Source organism: Triturus cristatus, chromosome 5_2 (genome assembly GCF_964204655.1).
Source record: "Triturus cristatus chromosome 5_2, aTriCri1.1, whole genome shotgun sequence".
NCBI lineage: Eukaryota > Metazoa > Chordata > Amphibia > Caudata > Salamandridae > Triturus > Triturus cristatus.
In genome coordinates this window covers 419,910,392-419,929,964 of record NC_140588.1, presented here as the reverse complement: position 1 = coordinate 419,929,964, position 19,573 = coordinate 419,910,392, and the positions used below count along the sequence as shown (strand labels likewise).

The window sequence follows — 19,573 nt, the reverse complement described above, 5'->3', positions numbered from 1 at the left end:
GAATTCAGCTGTCAGCTCTTAGTGGAGGCTTGTAACTTTGAACCATCTTCTACCTGCTTTGGTCCTTTCTTAGCATTTCTACGGAATAGTGAGTATTTATTGTAGTGCTATGTGAGGTACATTATTCACTTTTTGGTCCGTGCTCTATGTTTGTTAGGAACACACTGTCTGAACTCTTCACATAGCACTATTCTTTACTTGGCCCTACTCTGTCAATGATAGCAGAAAACATGAATGATGGGTTAATTTTTGGACTCCAATCATTTACAGTGTAGAAATCCTATGAAAGTATGCATTTGTAAGAACATATACATATTGTATGTGATTTAGGGCCTGATTTAGACTCTGGCGGACTGTATGCTGTCCGTAAGAGTGGGGGAGAACTTAACCTCTGCCACCTTGACGGACTACTATCTGCCAGTTTTAGAGATCATCACTTGCCCAGCGGTCATCTCTGTACTTTGAAAGGAAGTGCCAACAGTGGTTCCCTTCAAGGTGCAAAACGTTTAGGGGAAGGCTGCCATCGGTTTTGATGGTAATTCACCAAACCTTTAAACTTTTTTGGTTTTCAGAATCAACCTCCAAGGAGCTTGCTTCTGAAAAACAAAAAACGAATGGATTTTTATGTTCCTTACTGCCAGAGTTTACCTGGCAATGAGAGACAGTAAAAACGGACATTACACTCTCCTCCTTAAATAGGGCAGGTTGTATAATGTCCTTCCTCTAGCAGCTGCTACTCTGTTGGACCATTGGAGAAAGCTTTCTGTTGACAGAGCCCCTGCTGGCTTATGGTCTGACCATCTCTAAATGAGGGGGCTGACCAAGAGTTTGCAGGACTGGGTTCTCTGGCGTATTTGGAGTACTCTGTCCGCCCCTTAGCGTCAATACTGCAGCATGCAACTGACAAGGAACCCTTCAATATGAATATCAGATAGATAGATAGATAGATAGATAGATAGATAGATAGATAGATAGATAGATAGATAGATAGATAGATATACTTTATAAGTCAGTTGCTTTTCTCTCTCCTTTAGCTGTCTCTCCCTCACCATTGGTTCTTTCTATGTCTTTTGCCTCAGCATTGCCTTATGTATTCCTTCTTTTTAAAATGTTTCTTTATACACCTCTTTCTCTCTTTCCATAACAAGATTACACCGGGATTCCCACACCTCTGCCTTTGATAGAAACATGCCTTACATTTTACATTGGTATGTTTATACTATTAAATTCATTTGACAACAGGTGCAAAAAGATTTACTTGTGGTATTCTGTTTCTTACAGAGATATCCTCAGCCAAGGGGCCAGAAAAAGAAGAAAGTTGTGAAGTATGGCATGGGTGGCATGATTGTCGTCTTACTGATTTGCATTGTGTGGTTCCCACTGCTCTTCATGTCCTTAATAAAATCTGTTGCCGGGGTCACGAACAAGCCACTTGATGTTTCAATCAGAATAACTCTGGGAGGATATCAGGTAAACAACTAGAAACATGACTATCCTTTTTCTCATTGTTCATGAACTTTATACCACACTGCTGCTTATTACAGACCACATTCCATAGAGTTTATGGGTTCTCTATTTCAAGGATGCGAAGATTCCCCCTGCAGGTAAGGTGGTGCTCAGTATCCCTCAAAAGCTACCCTTTGACTCAGGAACTTTCAACAGAATACAGGTCTCAATTGAAAACATTTCAAAATTTCCTGAAATCCAGTGTGTTATTTTTAGCTTTTATGATCTGGTTCAACACATTCAAGAGTCTTTGGCCTCAGACTCCTAAGGCTTTGAATCCATTGTTTTGTTACAAGAGAATAGTAACATGTAAGCCGGAGGATTCATCAGCTTCTATTATTTTCATTTCAGAAAATGTGTACTTTCTTCAACAGCATCCTTAGTGGAAAAAATACTTTCGCCTTGATTTTGCATCAGAATGAGGCTGGCATGGAAAGCAATATACTTCACTGGGCATCAGCGAAGATGCACTCCTTAAGGAATCACATACTGTCTGGTGAGACCAGAAATTAGTCAGTGGACATGAATAGGAGCCTAGTAGACGTACTACGCATTTTCGCCTTAAGAGTGAAGGTTAATATATTGAGGTAATGTTGCCTACCTTGTGCAGCACTAACAGCCATCAATATCTGCACTGAATGTGGTGTTCAAGGCTTAGGAAGTATCCCACAATGATTCCACTGGAATTTATCTTTGCAGTATATTCATCAAATCCTATTTCCATGTGGACATTCCCTAGATGCTCTTGGTATCTTCTAATATGTTTCAGTGAAAATTTACAAATAAAAATTATCTTCTAACTATAGGAGGACCAAAATCTCTCTTCCTTCTAAAACAGGACTAAGGGCCTGATTACGATGCCAGTCAGACTTTCGTCCAACTGGCACCATGGTGGAAGCGGGACCGTCTGACTAGAAGTTGGCGGTCCCGTTGCCCACATTACGATGCGACCGCCTTCACGGCGGTCGCAATGTGTATACTTTGCATTGCAGCATGTGCTGCAGCCTGCAGCACACGGCACAGTACAAAATATGCACATTTTAAACATCCCTGCACCATGTGGCAGGCACCACATTGTGCAGTGATGTTTAGGGGGCACCATAGGTGCCCCCAGGGGCCCATAGTAGAGGACCAGGGGTGTAGGGGGCCCTGCTAGGGGCCCCCAAAGTCACTCTCTGCCTGCCTTTTCATGGCGGGTTAACCACTATGAAAGGGCAGGAGGAAAGGGACATCCTAATTCCTATGGTGGTGCCTGAGCAGGCACCACCCCATTGTAGGGAATAGCAGTCTGACTGCCTCACTGACAGGATCCTTGATCCTGTCAGATGCGGCGGTCTTTCCCCCCGCCAGCCGATATCCGACCATCTGCATCTTAATGCGGTGGTCGGATCCCATGGGCTGGATGGCTGTTGGACCGCCACCAATGGCCTGACGGTGGCAATCCCACCACCATCGTAATCAGGCCCATAGTGCCTTATTTAGTGTTTGGTGAATAGGATACCCAGTCAAAACTTGGAGGATATCCTACCTGCCATACTACAAGCACCATAGAGTATAACAAACTTTTTAATGAGACGTACGGAACATCTGCCACATTTCTAACAAAATATCCTGTCATCTAGTAGCTAAAAAAGGTCAAAATTCTAAATGACATCTCCAATATTAAACCAATTTTCAACTAATCCAAATGCAGATAAGATTGGTGAAAAAAAAGATGGCATTACAAAGATTACAGTATACCGATTCAAACAATTTATTGGGTACATCTAATTAGCTTTTACACTGTGTGCATGACTGCACAAGTACCTAATTGATTCTCTTGAATCCAGAAAAAGGAGGGGCTGAATGCTGACTAATTAAATCATGTTTGAGCCGAAGTGGTGGCAGTTGGTGGAATACAAGGACTCTTTCAAGGAAAATTGTTTTACAGTTTATTAATAAAGGGACAGAAATAGGCACTGTAAGCTAAGGTAAACCCACTTACTAGAATGAATTGTTTAAAAGCTTTTGAAAATTCAGGTTTAAGTGTCAGTGAGAGCATATGGTATTTTGAAATCGAAGTAAAATTACACATTACACACTAGCAAGTATAAATCTCGGAATCCAAATACACTGAATGATATACTTTTTTAACAGAATTCTTGAGTTATAAAGTATCTAGTGTTAGTAGTCGATTTAGGTTTGTAGGTGGCTTATGTATTAAAGTTTAATGACTGGAGGAGTCATGGATTAGGGATATATTTGTTGTGAGGCTTGTACCAGGGTATAGTTCTATTTGGATAGGGAGTCGGGGGACATGGTTTGACATCACAGTGCCTGAGGGTGGTAATAGGAGCACGGTTGGTGGTCAGGTGGTGAGATGTGGAATAGGGGTTTACAATATTAGGGGATCAGAGGTTTTGTAAGTTGGGATTCATAGATGAGGGATCAAAGTTCAAGGGTTATGATTCAGCATGGCAGAACTATGTACTGCAACATTGATTCTAGTGTCAGAATTGGGGGTCAAACTTTGGCAGTTCAGTGCTCTGGACATATGGGTTTATCAGAAGGGTTATGGACTGCACATCTTTGGAAATTTAGTGGTGGTGTTTACCTGTTAAAGCCAATAATTAGGAGGATAGAGAATTAGGAAACCGGAGTAATGACCTTGAAATTAGAGATATTATTACACAAAGTAAATCACAGTTTGACAGGTGTGAGGCATGGGGATCTATGCATAATTGCATCACATGGCCCACAAATAATATGTTTTTGTTATATTTCATTTATGTACCTTTCTACTTATGGAAGAGTATGAAAGGTTTATGATATGATGTTGTCAATGATTCAAGGTGTTTTAGGGCCAGATGTACAACCCTTAATTGTGGTCACAAATGGGCAATCGGCCCGTTTGCAACCGCAACTTTGAGCGTGGCCATGTACAAACCTCATTTTACGAATTGGTAAATTTTACCGATTCACAAAATGAGGTTTGCGACTCGCTATTAGGAAGGGGAGTGCCAAGGGCGTCCCTTCCTGATAGGCAACTCACGGTTGTATGTATGAATGTTTTGCAACTGCAATTGCGGTCGCAAAACACTCGCAATTTACTACCTCCTTCAAGTAGGTGGTAAACCATTTGAAAATGGGAAGTAGTCCCCAGGGGACCCCTTCCCCTTTGTGAATAGGTCATAAAATAATTTTTAAGGGCAGGCAGTGGTCTCATGGCCCACTGCCTGCCCTTCAAAAATGAAACTGAAAAGTTTAATTTTTACTTTTTTTAAATGCATCCTGTTTTCCTTTAAGGGAAGCGGGCTGCATTTAAAAAAAAATGCTTTATTTAGAAGCAGTGACAGGCATGGTGGTCTGCTGACCCCAGCAGGCCACCTCCCCTGTGAGTGCTAGCCATTCCTAAAGGGGTTGCAAATTGCGACTGCCTCATTATTAGTAACGAGGCATGCAATTTGCGACCTCATTAGGAATCGCAAAGAGTGTCTGAGACACTGTTATACATCCCAATTTGTGAGTCGCAAAGCGACACAATTTGAAAGTCGCAAAATGTAAGGGTTGACATCTGGCCTCAAGTGCTATAAAAATATAGGCCCGGCAGCTACAGCTTCTTAATGAAATTCCATGAACCCGAATGGAGAAAAATATAATTTTTTTCTGAAAAAAGGAGAACTGGTACTACTACTAATGTTTTAAATTGTTCAAAAACATTGTTGGTCTAACATACAATCTTAATAAAAGATATAGTCTGTTGACAGTGGGATTTAAATGAGTTTATTGCATTAGGCCAATCCAAACAAAAGTCCCTAAAAGAAAGGAGGACTTGCATATATGTCGCGTACTTGTCTATATATCATAATGAATTATACCATACATAATACATGACACTAACTGAATAAATTAATACAAACATTTCCTTATACACCTTATGCCATGAGGATGCATGGAGATGTTTTCTCTTAGGGAGTGTTTCTCAGAGCGTACCTGCTTTCTGCAGACCACATATGACTTCTATTGAGCTTTTGCTACTGACTGATGACCCCCATGCATATGCATGTCAGAGGACCCAGTGCAGCTTGCAAAAGAAGACGCATAAAGATGATAGCTACAGATGATGGCCTTAAGATCAAGTCCACTTAATATGTTATTTTGGAGACTATGACGACATTTCCTTGTGTTATGTGGAAAATTATAGAATGGTCACCCTTCCCAATCCATTGCTAATCCATCACTTTTACCAATAAAATCTCTCTTACAAAAATTTCTGCAAGTGACAGAATATATTTTTCCACCTTAGCACAGCATTAAAAGAAATATGAATTGAATCCACCAATCCAGGTAAAATGGGCTTATGTGCTTCAAGATGCTGGAAGCCATAGCTTATTACAATGTCCTCCAACCAGTGCTTAATTTGAACCGGTGGTTTCTGGTGCTCAGCTCCGGCACTTATTTGACATCACAGGACTTAAGACAGCTACCACATGGTGGTGCAGTTTTGCAATATAGAGAGGACTACAACAACAGTTGTTTATTGAGCAAATAGACATTAAAACAACTAATACCTGCCTCCCAAGCCATTCTTACAGCTTTGGGGGTCCTTGAATACTGCAAATTGTCACACTTGTAGCAGTGTGATGGCTAGTAGCTTTGTAAGTACTGTCATTAGCAGCGACAGCAGTGGCAATGGGTGGTGCAAGTTGGGATGGCCTCCTGACGAGTCCCTGGCACTTATTATTTTAAAAATTAAGCACTGCCTACAATGTCTTCTTACACCCACAAAACATACTCTTGGATTCAAATTTCTAGAATCAAAATAAAGGGACACAGCTTATATTTAATTAAAATGGGATTCACTGCACTGGTCCAGGTGAAACTGGTTCGGTCTGCAGACCACCAAAATGAAAAGTGTTTCAAGAGATAAGATGGGAGGGCAAAGATAAAAGAATACACCTAGCGGCTACCTCGCGACGCTGCAAGTTTGACAAATCCTTAGTTAATTTTTTGGGATTTTTAATGAGAACCCAATCACCAACCTTCAATTTGAGTAAATCAAATTTTTTTGCAGAGTCATGCACAGACTTCATTAGATTTTGTTTTTGCAAAACTTTGGATGCCAATTCTTGATTGCAATCACTGCTCTTGTTGTTCTTATTAAGTAACCAACTGGGAAATAAACTGGTGTGAACAGTTCTGTTTCTCAAGAGGGAAAACGGAGAAACACCTGTGGTACAATGAGGAGAAATATTACAAGACCACACTTGGCTTCAAGAAAATCTTGTACATCTTGGTGAGAAGAAACGGCTGCTTGAATGGCATCTTTAACCAACCTGTTTGCTCTTTCCACCAAACCATTAGAGGTTGGTGAATATAGAGCGACTTTATAATGTTTGACATCACGTTCAGCCAGGAATTAAACTTCTCAGAAATGAAATGGGTGCCATTGTCTGTAACAATGACAGAAGGTGAATCTTCTACCAAAAATATATTTTTTTAAAACTTAACAGCATTGGTGGAATTAGCTGAATCACAGAACATATGGTAAACCCATTTAGAATGATAGTCAATTAGCAAAATGAGATATTTTAGGTCATGAGAAAGAACATCATAAGCTCCAGAGAAGTCTATACCAACTTTTTCCTAAGGTTTATTGGGAAAAGGAACAGGATGTAAGGGCGTGTTCCTAACTTTCTATTTTTTGTCAGATAAAAGACACTCAGGACACGAGTCAATGTGAAACTTGACTTGAGATTCAAGAGATGGCCACCAATAGTGAGACTTAATGAGCTGTGAAGTCTTTGAAATTCCAAGATGACCCTGGTGTGCAAATTGAATAATGTTGTTTCTGAGACTGGAGGGAGGTACAAAAGAATCATGTCTCATCACTAAGCCATTGACCAATGATAATTCGGATGCAACCATGGCGAAGGCTTTCAACTCATTGGAAAGTTTCCTATTTTCTGGCCAACCCTTAACAATATATTCAGTCACCAGTTTTCAAATTTCATCCTTATTATGTGCTTCCAACCAGGATTGTTCAGAGATGCAGGGGCATAGTTTAATGGCATCAAGAGCAGCGACCACACACTCAGTGTCTTCAACATCCTCAACTTCAGAGGGATCCTGTAAAGCCATGCGTGACAGGCAATCCGACCTGAAATTTTTCCCCCCTGAAATATGTTTTATGGAGAAATGAAATTCATGTAACTTGGAAAGGAGTCTGACAAGCCTGGCTGAGACTTTACCAAGCCCATTACCATTGAGTAGCTGCGTGAGGGGTTTGTGATCTGTGAACAAATCAAACTCGCGCCCCCAAATGTAATTTTTAAACTTATCGATAGCCCAAACACAGGCGAGAGACTCGCGTTTGATGGTGCTATAATGTGTTTCAGCAGGTTTGAGAATCCTTGATGAAAAACCTATGGTGTGCTCCTTTCCTGAGACCCATTGACCCAGCACAGCCCCCAACCGCGTAAGACTGGCATCCACCATTATGAAACATCTAGAGGAGTCATGAAAGGGATGTAGGGTCGGTGCTTCAACAATGAGCTTTTTGACTTGATCAAATGAAGAAGCAATTTCTCCTGACCAATCTAACTTGGAGCCCTTCCGCAAAAGGGCACACAATGGCTCAACTGTTTGAGCATATCCTTTGACAAAACGGGCATAGCATTCTGCTAGGCCCAAGAACGATCAAAGTAAGTCTTTGTCTTTGGGAGGGGTAGCATGACTGATGGCTTTAATAAGGGATATTTTGGGCTTGATTCCTTCTGGGGACAAAGTATGACCCAAATAATCCAATAACTGCGTGCCAAATTTACACTTGTCAGCTCTGATCGTCATGCCTGCCTCATCTAATTTAGTTAAAACTGAAGATAAATTTGATAAATGTGATTCCCATTTATCAGAAATGACCAAAATGTCATCTTGGTAGGCTTGGACCCCGGGCATGTTCTGAAACAGATTATCCATGATCTTTTGAAAAACACTGCCCGTGGAGGCCAGGCCAAAGGGAAGTCTGAGGTACTTGTATACCCCAAAAGGTCTAACGAACGTGGTGAAGTCTTGTGAATCTTTGGTTAAAAGTACCTGGTGGTAGTCTGAACGTAGGTCAATGATTGAAAAAAATGTTGCTCCCCCCAAGTTGGCAAGAAGTTCGTGAATTTTGGGGAGGGGGTGACAGTCAATCAAAATTTTCTTATTTAATGTGCGGAAGTCCGCACATAATCTGACCTCTCCAGATTTCTTTCAGACAATAACGATGGGAGAAACACACTCTGAAGAGTCAGAAGGAGCAATAACACCATCGTCACACAAAGATTTGAGAACAGACTTAAGTTCATCCTTCGCACTAAGGGGCAAAGGACGCACCTTGTGAACAACGGGTTGGGCTTGTGGCTTAAGTCTGATTTGGTGTTGAAAACCTTTACCAGTTCCCAACTTATTTAAAAACAGTTTGGGAAATTTATCCAGCACTTTCTTAAGGTCCAAAGTGTGATCAGTGAGACATAAGCAATCAGTTCTAGGATGTGGAGCATTTCTAGAACCAGCAGGAGTATAACCTAGGGGGGGTTCACCAATGGCAATTGGGTTTTCAGAACCTGGAATCAAATATAGAGCCATTTTTGCAAGGTCTTGCCACCCAATGATGTTGCGTCCTTTGACTGCAACATATACTTTTGTGATAATAGACCTTTCTAAACATTCTAACCTTGAATTGAAGTAGCCAAGCATGTCAATATCAAACTCGCCAAAAGCTTTCGGGTTGACATCCGTTTGAAATAAAGATATTGATCCTTGCCATTTTTCTAAAAACATGACATCTGATAATATAGTTATTGGGGATCCAGATTCAGTCATGATAGGAATCTCTATGTCACCAAAGAATGCAGTACCTAAGGGACCTTTGACCAAATGTGAGATGAAAATAGAGTTACATTCAATTGACACAACCATATCCTGGTAATGATCTGTACAATCGTCAACATTTTCAGAATATTCATGCTGTTGATTCTGGTGGGTCTTTTAACAGATCTACATGAAACTTGAAAATGCCCTATTCACTTACATAGTACACATCTCTTTCCAAGGGCAGGACACATAGGGTTATTTCCCAGGTGTGATTTAGATCCACATCTGTAACAAACAGTATTAGTTTTTCTAAACGCTTGTTTGAAAGGTTTGTTAGCAATAACAGTATTGACTGAATTAGTAGTATCCTGTAACAGAGTTTTAAAAGAGTTGTGAGCTTGATCATTTTGAAGAACTTTGGAAGTAGTGATAGACCTCTCGATGCTCTTAGCGATATCTATAGTTTCTTGAAGTGTGGGTTTCCTACAACTAAGTAAGCGTTCTTGTATTTCCCTTGAGTGGCAAGCAAAAACAAATTGATCCCGAATGTAAATGTCTGGATTTGCTTCAAATTCACAAGTCGAAGCTAAAACTCGCAATTGCGTAATATATTCTTCTACTGTCTCATCTTCACGTTGCTTTCTCCTAAAGAAATTGTGTCTCTCTAGCATTATATTTGACTCTTCATCGTAATGTTTTGCAAGGCAAGATAATGCCTCATTATAAGAATTCCACTGTTCTGCATCACCAACCTCTCCACTAGGAGCTGGAAATGTAGGTAATTTTTCAAATACATGTTGTGCTGCAAGACCTAGGCAACCATACTAAATTGCAACTTTGCGTTCAGAAGAAAACTTGACAGCATCAATAGCGACAATATGGTTCTCAAAGGCCTTTACCCACTAACACCATGGAATGCTTGGTTTGCCAGGATGCTGTAAAAAGGGAGGAGGTTGCGCAAACTGTTGTGATAAGGCCATAGATGAGAGTCAAATGTATTATGAAATTGTAGACGTGAAGGAAAATTAAAGTAGAATTAAATTAAAACTAACATTTTTCTTTTAAATGCCAACACAGTAAATTGATAAATGAAATAAATAAATGGGTAAAGTAAATCCAAACCATCACTGAATGATGAGTCTGAAAGGTAGCAGGTGAAGGCTTAGAGAAAACGAAAGGTGTGCCTGTCACCGCTAAATTGTATAAACTGAATTGAAGTAAAAAGGGTTTAAAATTCCTTAAAAATATAATGATGAAGGTGTGCCTGTCACCGCGTAAGAGTGCAGGCCAGATCCCACCTTCGTGAAGATGCGTGACGATGCGTCTCTTTCAGCGTCGGTAAACTTGAAGCGAAGCGTTTCCAAGCGTTGCCAAGTAACAAGGAGTGGTTAAAGTGGTCACTTGACGCTTGCGTGGAGACGCTGATATGACGTTCTTTCGACGTTTCGAGCCGTGTCAGAGACGTAGTGAGGTATGGTCCTGTTGCTAGGGGAACCAATCACAGGATAGTTGACGTCATCTTGCGGCTTGCGAAATTCCCAAATCGTCGGGGAAACGCAGAGAAAGAGGAAGATGAGCCGACCCAGAGGCTTCACTCGAGGAGGAGGATTCAGCGAGGCAGGAGCGAGTTAGTGAGGCAGGAGCGAAATCAGGAGGTGCCAATGTAAGGAAAGCTTGGATGGTGGTCCACTCGTTGCCAAATGTGGTAATGAGTCAGGAGGCTTCTTTTTGCAATAAGCTAGAAGTTTATTGCAGAAACCGATAGCACCCACAACCAGATGCTCCCGCTGCACACCAGGACTCCAGACAACTGACTAACGTTGTCAGAACCCTGGAACGCATCGAGCAGCGTCCGATCATGGAATCTTGTTTAAGCATATACAAGAAGGGCACGAAGTATCCTCGCGCTGAGGTACAGCGCAAGGATAAAATAATAACAACACACTACAAAGCCCCACAAAGGTGGCAAACCCATCAGCAGAGATGGAGGTTTAGGCCTGTAACACCACACCAAAAGCTCGCTGTCTCGTAGCATCTCTCAGCGCATCCATGATGACTTGAATGTTTTCAGATCATGAGTGTGCCCCAATTGATGTGTAGATTCCAGGAAAATATTTCTGTCATAATACATGGATTGGTTTCCTTATTGTGAGCTAAAATTAAATGAGTTTACTTTTTAGGTAAAACTGTTAGGTCTTGTTTAAAACTGTGGTGGTAATTTGTTCTGCTTACTTCTTGTTTTGCAGCCTATCTTCACAATGAGTGCTCAACAGAACCAGCTCAGAGATATGAATGGTACAGAATATGGTTCGCTGATGAGGCAATTTTCCGGTAACACCGTAAGTAAAACACATCATTTGCCCTCAGTGCACACTTTATTTGTGTTTTTTTAGATGACAGGATGCTACACTGACAAACACACTTGAGTTCTTGACAATGGCTGGACAATGTTCTTTTTACTACTTGATTTATTATGACAAACCAATCAAGGTCCAACCTTTAAATTATTTAGTGGTTATTGGTATTGAAGCATGCGTAGAAGAACACAAGTGGTTTTGTAACAAAGTCTAGAAATATTGTTGTGTAGTGGAAGCTAATATTGCTGCTGAATATTTGACCAGTGTTCTAGAATAACATGTCCAGGAGATAGACTAAATGGCATATGTTTTGTAACCACCAAAGCCTGCAAAGCTTCCACTACAGGTCATGGTCCGCCATTGAGCCAAATGATTGTACTTTGTGGTTAGTTGTGGTCCGATTAGTTCAGCATAAGACTAATGTAATGATTGGGTCATTAGAAATTATTCTAGAGGTCAAGGGGTTATTAATCATGTGTTAATGTGGCATGGGTAATGATGAACACAGTTGTAGATTGCAAGAGTGAACTACTGGTCAGGCTCTTTAACTCATGAATTTAAAACAGTGCAATATATTCTCGGAATGGTTCAGGTCCAATAAGTGCAGAGAAACGATTTCCTTTTACTTGTGGATGCAAAACTAGGGACACTTGGTGCCGCATAGAAAATCTTCAACAAATGAGAAACACATTTCTCTAATCCCTGTAGAAAGTTAGAAATTTAGCTTTTCAAAAGGCCCTGAGGAAATAGCTGAACTGGGCAGTAATTTGGCAGATCCCAAACAATTGTCTAAAATTGAGAGGCATGGGCTTCACCTTTGGAAGGATTTTATTGATACCCTAATCCATGATTCACAAAACATGCAACTATCTAAATAGGTTTTATCCTACAAGCGGGCAAAAATACTATGTACCATTTCACAAACATGTTGTGCTTCATAGAACAACTAAGTCATCAGTCACCAGCTTCCTAGGTGCCATCAGCAAAGACAGGGCAGTCAAATTTCTTCATACCTGGCTCACATTCGATGGAACTCTTTGCCAGCGTCTCTGTGAGGAAAACATAAGCCAGCCACCATAATGGACAAATTCAAGAACTATTTGTTTTATTAGAGCTTCTCTAACTCTGTATTCCTTCCCCTCAACGTTGTAGTATACCTGTCTATTTGCATGTGTGAGTTACAGAAGACAAATAAATAAATACGTGGGTTTTGCAGATCCCAAAGAAATCAAATCATTTTCACACATGCCATGGATTTCCTGAATTGCATGTCCTACCCACAAGTCAATGAGGCATGTATTTGTAGTGACACTGGACCACCACAGAATTATTGGGTTAACTGGGGAAAAAGCTCTAAAGTTTTCTAGACATAATCCATAGTTCCTTTTACCTGATCTAGCAAAAAGATTTTTTGCACAAAGAACCCAGATTTTTTAATTGGTTCTGGTTTAATTGACCTCCAACCTCTGATCTCACCCACATTTATATCGCAGAATTTGCAGTTATTCTATACAAGTTACAATTAATTATGTGCAGCCTCCTTAAGCCTATATGTTAAGGTATAAGTGCCCTTATTGGTAAATGCCCACACTTCAACTTCTAATAAATATTAATTTATTTTTAATTTCTCCTCACTGATTTCACTCACTTGTCTCTTTAAAAGTGAAAAGGTGAAAACGCCATCAGCTCTTACTATGTAGAGAGTTGTTCAGAAAACTGTCCAGCCAATTATTACAGTCATGTTTTTCTCATTGTATTTGCAGCCTGCCTTGCAGTTTCTGGAAGGATATGGGACTGAAGATATCACGATAGCAGAACTTGAAGGCAACTCAAATTCCTTGTGGACTATCAGCCCTCCCAGCAGATTAAAGATGATAGAAGGACTCCAGAACATGGATTATGAATTCTCACTTGTTATTTTTTGGAGTATTCAGAGGTATAGCTTTATTTTTATGTTGTTATTTTTGACATCATTGAATCATCAACGAAACAGTGAATATCATGTTCCTACTAGGCAGGTATCAGTATAATTCCAAGCCTTAAACTGAACTTGCACTTTCTCTCTAGTGGATATGGTTATAGCGAGTGCGGAACTCCATGCTGATTGGACATTTAATCTCTCCCAAAAGAAACACATTTCATCACTATCGAAAGGACAAATAAATTGCTTAATGTGCAGCACCTGGGCAGTGTGTGTCGATTGAACATACTTTTTAGCAGTGTCATTCGTCTATTGTCCCCCCAGTCTTTATACAAAACTAACTCCATAAAGACTGCTATGAAAAGAGACCCTGTCCATCTAACAAAACAAATAGCCTGAGCAAATGAATAGATATGAGGCGGCAGCATTGCACATAGTTCAGAGTATCCCATACTGCTTAACATCTGCAAATCACTGTCATTTCCAGAAGTAAATTGAGAAGCAACTCATGGCTAATCCTGTGGGCCGAATTGAGAGAATCCCCTGATAAAACCACAACTGACATTTACTTCTTCAAACTTAGGATTCCTTTCAAATCAAGAAAAGAAGTACTGTTATGTTACGGGAAACAACAGGAGAGGAAGGGAATACAACAGGGAACACTCCTATTCCCCTCAAATAGGTCAAACAATCAACAAAGGAGTGTATTGAGAGTAATACCAAAAAGTAAGAGCAAGAATGCTGGTAATCGCAGTAAATTATTACTGTTTGAAAAAAACCATTTGTTTTTTATAAAAGCCCTCACTCACCAACCTGGTTGGTGACATGCTTCATCATTGGGCCCCACTAGGAGTGGCCGAGTGCCACCCTAGTGTGCTGCGACGCCAGTTTACTACGGAGCTGGTAAAAAACGTGTGAAGTGAAAGTGAATTTAGTGAAATTTAAAAATGTCCAATTGTGTCAAAAAAACCTTTATTACTTTTGCCAATCAGACATGGAAAAAAATATCTGTGTGGGATAACGAACTGACAATATAAGTTCATATATTATCCCTGAAGGTGCAGTCAACATGTTTCTGCCTACATGAATATTAATCACGCTTTCGTCAGGACCAAAAGTGTAAGGAGTGAAGAACCCGGCGGTATGGGCGCGCTAAGGCCCACTCTGACCATGGGTTCACAAGTATTAAAAATATCAAAAAAACACTTGGAGTAGATTCCGTCAGGTTACGAGAGGAACAGAGTTTATTCTATCCAAAAAAGAGGAAGGTTGTGACAAACAGAGACGTACAACATCAAGAGACATAAAAGACAAACATTGTTACGTCAATACACATCTGGAAAATGTCACAAAAGATAAACATGCATACGTGCTCTTCGAGGTGCACTCATAGTAGCAATAACAGGAACGTTGGTGTTGCTATCTGTAGACTAGTGCAAATGAAGAGGACTGCCAATGGGGTCCCCTTGAGAAAATAAGAAGAAAGCGATCCCACATTGATTAGAGGGGGATCCAAGTGCCCACGTAACATTATGTACTAGCAGGTGAGCTAGGCCATCGTGTAAAACGAAATTAGATAAAGAAGCGTTATATTCTTACAAGAAGGTGCAAAGATTCAATGCACCATGGGTCACGTGAGGGGGGTGGTGGCGGAATGGCACACCCTAAACAAGAAAAAGAAAACAGACAAATAGCAAGGAAAATAAATATCGGCACCAAGTTTAATACAAATGAATACTTAGCTGGTGATTGAAGAGGAGCTCACGCCTACAGCGCCAGGCACCCGTTATGGACCTAGGCACTCCCTCTTCATAAACGGATCCCGACGATGGAGAGTCGGTGGTCCTGTGCGGAAATATAGAGCCAGGAAGGACGGTCACGTGGGACGACGCGTCACGTCCTGGGAAAGTGGATCGTCCAACACAAGCCGAAGCCAAAGCTGAGCCAATCACCATGGAGTATCTTAGAATGCGTCAGAGTGACGCTGAGAGACTGAGCCAATAGCGGAATACAGCTGTGTCTGAGGCCCGCCTGGCTGGTTTCTATGGTGAAAGGACAACAGGGAAAGTGTCCCGAATAAAAATGAAAACGGAAAATGGGCGTCTATTTCCAAAAATCCAAGATAAGGTCGCATCTATGTAAGAAGAGAGTATCTAAATGTTCGCTGCAAAGATCTAATAAGAGCAAATGCAGGGAGGGAAGGGGGGGGGGAGGAAAGGGGGAAGCGGGGGGGGAGAACAAGCAGGGGAAAAGAGAGAAAAGCAGCACAAATGGTAGTAAATAAAAATGACACGGTGGTCAGGAGTTCAGTATGTTAAGATTAGAATGGCCACAGTATGAGGCTTAGGGCAAGATGGTCATAAATGAGCCAAACATTGGTTGAAAGAAGGTTACAGCAAGACAGTGAATAAGAATGGCAAATAGGTTAAGGGAGTGTTAAAGGTGATGGGAATAGATTATAAAATGGTAGACCATGGAATATTATCATTCAGTCCATTATGATGTGCCCCAAGACGGTAAACCCATCTCTGCTCTCTTTCGTAAAGTATTTTCTGGGTGTTCTTGTGAGTGGTAACCTGTTCAATAACTGTCCATCTCATGTTGTTAGTTGTGTGATTGGATTGTAGAAAGTGTTCACTCAGTTTGGTGGTGGCCCTACCGTACCTGATATTACTGCGGTGCTCGCATATATTAGTAGTTTGACTTTGCAAATAGTCATCCCCACGTAACGTAGATCACAGGGGCAAGTTATCAAATACACCACGTTTGCAGAGTTAAAATTAATATGGACCCTCTGTGTCCATGTTTTGCCTGCTACAAGTGTCAAGGTTTTTGTATGGGACGCAAGATGGCAGATGCTGCAATTTGAGCATGGAAAATGCCCCGTAATTTTAGGTAGACCTCAGGCCTCAGTAATGGATGGAGGCTCCATAGTAGGTGCCTCTATTGGGCGGGAATTCACTAGAGAGTCATGAAGACTACGTCCTTTCTTAAAAGAGAAGAGGTTTTTTTTCCCATTCTCTATTATTGCTGTTGATAATACGCCAATGTTTATTGATGGTCTATTTCACTGTGTCAGACGCAGAGCTAAAAGTAGTGACACGTGTCAGGGGAATGACATTTCGCTCTTTAGGGTGTTCTTTAAGAAGGGCTTCTCTGGGCTGATTTCTTGCTCTTTTAAAACCTTTATTCAGAATTGAGGTAGGGTACCCTCGACTCTTGAGTTTGGTGGTCAAATCTGATGACAGTTTGTGGAAATCTGCCAGATGGCTACAGTTTCTTCTTATCTCAGATATTGACCGTAAGGCAGATTTTCCCGCAATGGTCTGGGATAAAAACTTGTAAATTCCAAAAGGTTATTCTTAGCCGTACTTTTGTAATGTGTTTTCATGGTAAAAAGCCCGTTCTGTTTTGATATCACTACATCCAAGAAGACAACTTCTTGTCTGTCCACTGTATGTGTGAATTTCAAATTAGGATCAAGCGTGTTGATCCAGGATAAGAAATCCTGCAGACATTCTCCTGTTCCTTGCCATATCATGAAGATATCATCAATGTATCGCCTCCATAAACCTATGGAGGAGATAAAAGGGTTACGGGCATTTGGTATGTACCTATGTTCAAAATCATGGACATACAACCCCGCCACACTAGGGGCAAAGGTGCTGCCCATAGAAGTCCCGGTAGACTGGAGGAATAAGGTCCCATCATATTCAAAAAAGTTCTCCTTAAGTGCCAATGTTGCACACTTAATAATAAATTCTTTGGGGGTGTTTTATTCCCAGGTAATGGTATCCAAAGCTTCACCCAGCACTCTAATAGTGTCGTCCTGGGGTATGCTTGTATATAGGCTCTCAATGTCTAATGTCACTAGTATGGTTTGATCCACTTCACATTGCAGAGTATTGAGAAGATTTAGAAGGCTCTTAGTATCTTTAAGGTAGGAAGGTGTTTGTTGGACCAATGGTTTTAGAAAGTGATCACAGAAACGTGACAATGGTTCCAAAAGAGAGCCAATGCCTGACACAATCGGGCGCCCTGGTGGTGGTATCTTATTCTTGTGTGTTTTGGGCAGTGTATAGAGATATGGTATGGTGTTATCTGTCTCTGTCAAGAAAACAGCTTCATGTTTAGAGATGTATCCATTCAATTCCGCCTCATCCACCAAGTTTTTTATGCAGGCCATGAGCTCTGGGGAGGGGTCCCTGTTGAGTTGTTGATAGTTTTTCGTGTCGGATAGGAGTCGTCGACATTCACAATCATATTCTGTGGTGTTTAGAATAACTTCTGCTCCACCTTTGTCTGCTGGTTTAATAGTTATTGCAGGGTTGGACCTAAGATCCTCTATTGCCCTAAATTCTTGGGCACTAAGATTTTTTAACTTGTTCGGTTCTTCCCAACTCTCAATGTCATTAAAAACAGCCTGTTCAAAGGCAGTAATCTCAGCTGGCACAGTGTATGGCGGTGGATTGAAAGTAGATGTGCCCCTCAGGGTGGTATCACCTGTACTGTCTTCCTGGGTATTTAAATTCTTCCCTTCAAAAAACGCCTTAACCTTCAATTTTCTGAAAAAGTTGGAAAGTTCACAATGAAGGCAGAATTTAACTAAACGGGCAGTAGGAACACATCCCAATCCCTTTTCTAAAACCTTTGTTTCTACTGGGGACAGAGTTACATCCGAGAGGTTGACAATCAGACTCCCTGTGCACTCGTGCTCGCTTGTTGTTGCTTGCTCCGAGTGTGATTGCCCACTGGGTCGTCTTGTTCCCAATGCACTTGTGTCTGTCCTCTCCTCTTGCCTCTGCCTCTTCTGCCCCTTTCTAAAAAAGGAGGTCGGTAAGAGTTGGACTGAAAAGGAACAGAGGGCATATACCCAGGGTGCCAACCCATAAGGGTCATTTGAGGGTGTGGGTATTGGATAGGGTGCATACCTCCACCTCCTTGTATTAGGTATGGGGGCCACTTTGGTTGTGGAAAGAAGGACCTTGCTCTCCCCCTAGTCCCACCCCTCTGACTTTGTCTGAAGCTGTTATTGCTCGATCCACTGCTATTCGAGGAGTTATCATCTGAGCTATCAGTGTAGGAGTTAGTCCTGCTAGATGGTGTGTAGGTTGGATCAGCATAGGGGTACACTTTATTAAAAGCAAATGTTTTTAGATCTTTCTGGAATTGTGCAACTTTGGTTTGAGTCAGACTGTCTTTATATTCACTAATATCTTTGTTTATATCATCCAGTCTTTTCTTGTAACCAGTCAAAGTGGTCTTAAAATGATTTAAGATTTGTACTATTTCGACCATCAAGGCTTCAGACAGTCTCACTGCTGTCTTTATTATAAGCACCAGCCAGTCGCGTGTACAGTGCCACGCAATCATGGCCCACTCTTTCCTAAACACAGCATCTTCAAGGAAGATGCAGGTTGCATTGGTGACAAGCAGGCCTTTTGGTGCGGTGTTCATCCGAAGATATTCAGTCAGAATGGTACCATGTAGGATAGTACGAATTCTGTTCTTTTTGAGTTCTGAAAGTTTATCCCATTCACTCGTATGAGTGATGGCCTGAGAAATAGAGGGGTCAGCAAAGAGAGAAGGGCGTGCTAGAATGGCATCCACCTCAGATTCTGGGTAAGATAGACCCAAATTTTCCATCGTGAAATAATGTGCCACAAGGGACAAATCTAGAAGGGAAGTAGTCGGTTTGAAATTCAAGCTACTCCTTTATAAAAGAAAAAATCTCTCACAGCTGTGCGCTGCTAATATACGGGAAACAACAGGAGAGGAAGGGAATACAACAGGGAACACTCCTATTCCCCTCAAATAGGGCAAACAATCAACAAAGCAGTGTATTGAGAGTAATACCAAAAAGTAACAGCAAGAATGCTGGTAATCGCAGTAAATTATTACTGTTTGAAAAAAATTTTTTTTTTAAAAAAAAGCTCTCACTCACCAACCTGGT

The 19,573-nt window shown here is 41.1% G+C and overlaps 1 protein-coding gene across 3 annotated transcripts in view; it reads left to right on the top strand.

Annotated features, from left to right (window-relative positions):
• Positions 1–19,573, top strand: part of PIEZO2 (piezo type mechanosensitive ion channel component 2) — a 1,161,909-nt gene that overhangs the window by 1,101,664 nt on the left and 40,672 nt on the right. For all 3 annotated transcript variants that reach the window (XM_085607342.1, XM_085607341.1, XM_085607340.1), the window contains 3 exons: positions 1,282–1,470; positions 11,589–11,681; positions 13,463–13,635. In XM_085607342.1, coding sequence (XP_085463468.1) covers positions 1,282–1,470; positions 11,589–11,681; positions 13,463–13,635 — 455 coding nt within the window. The remainder of the gene's footprint in view (positions 1–1,281; positions 1,471–11,588; positions 11,682–13,462; positions 13,636–19,573) is intronic.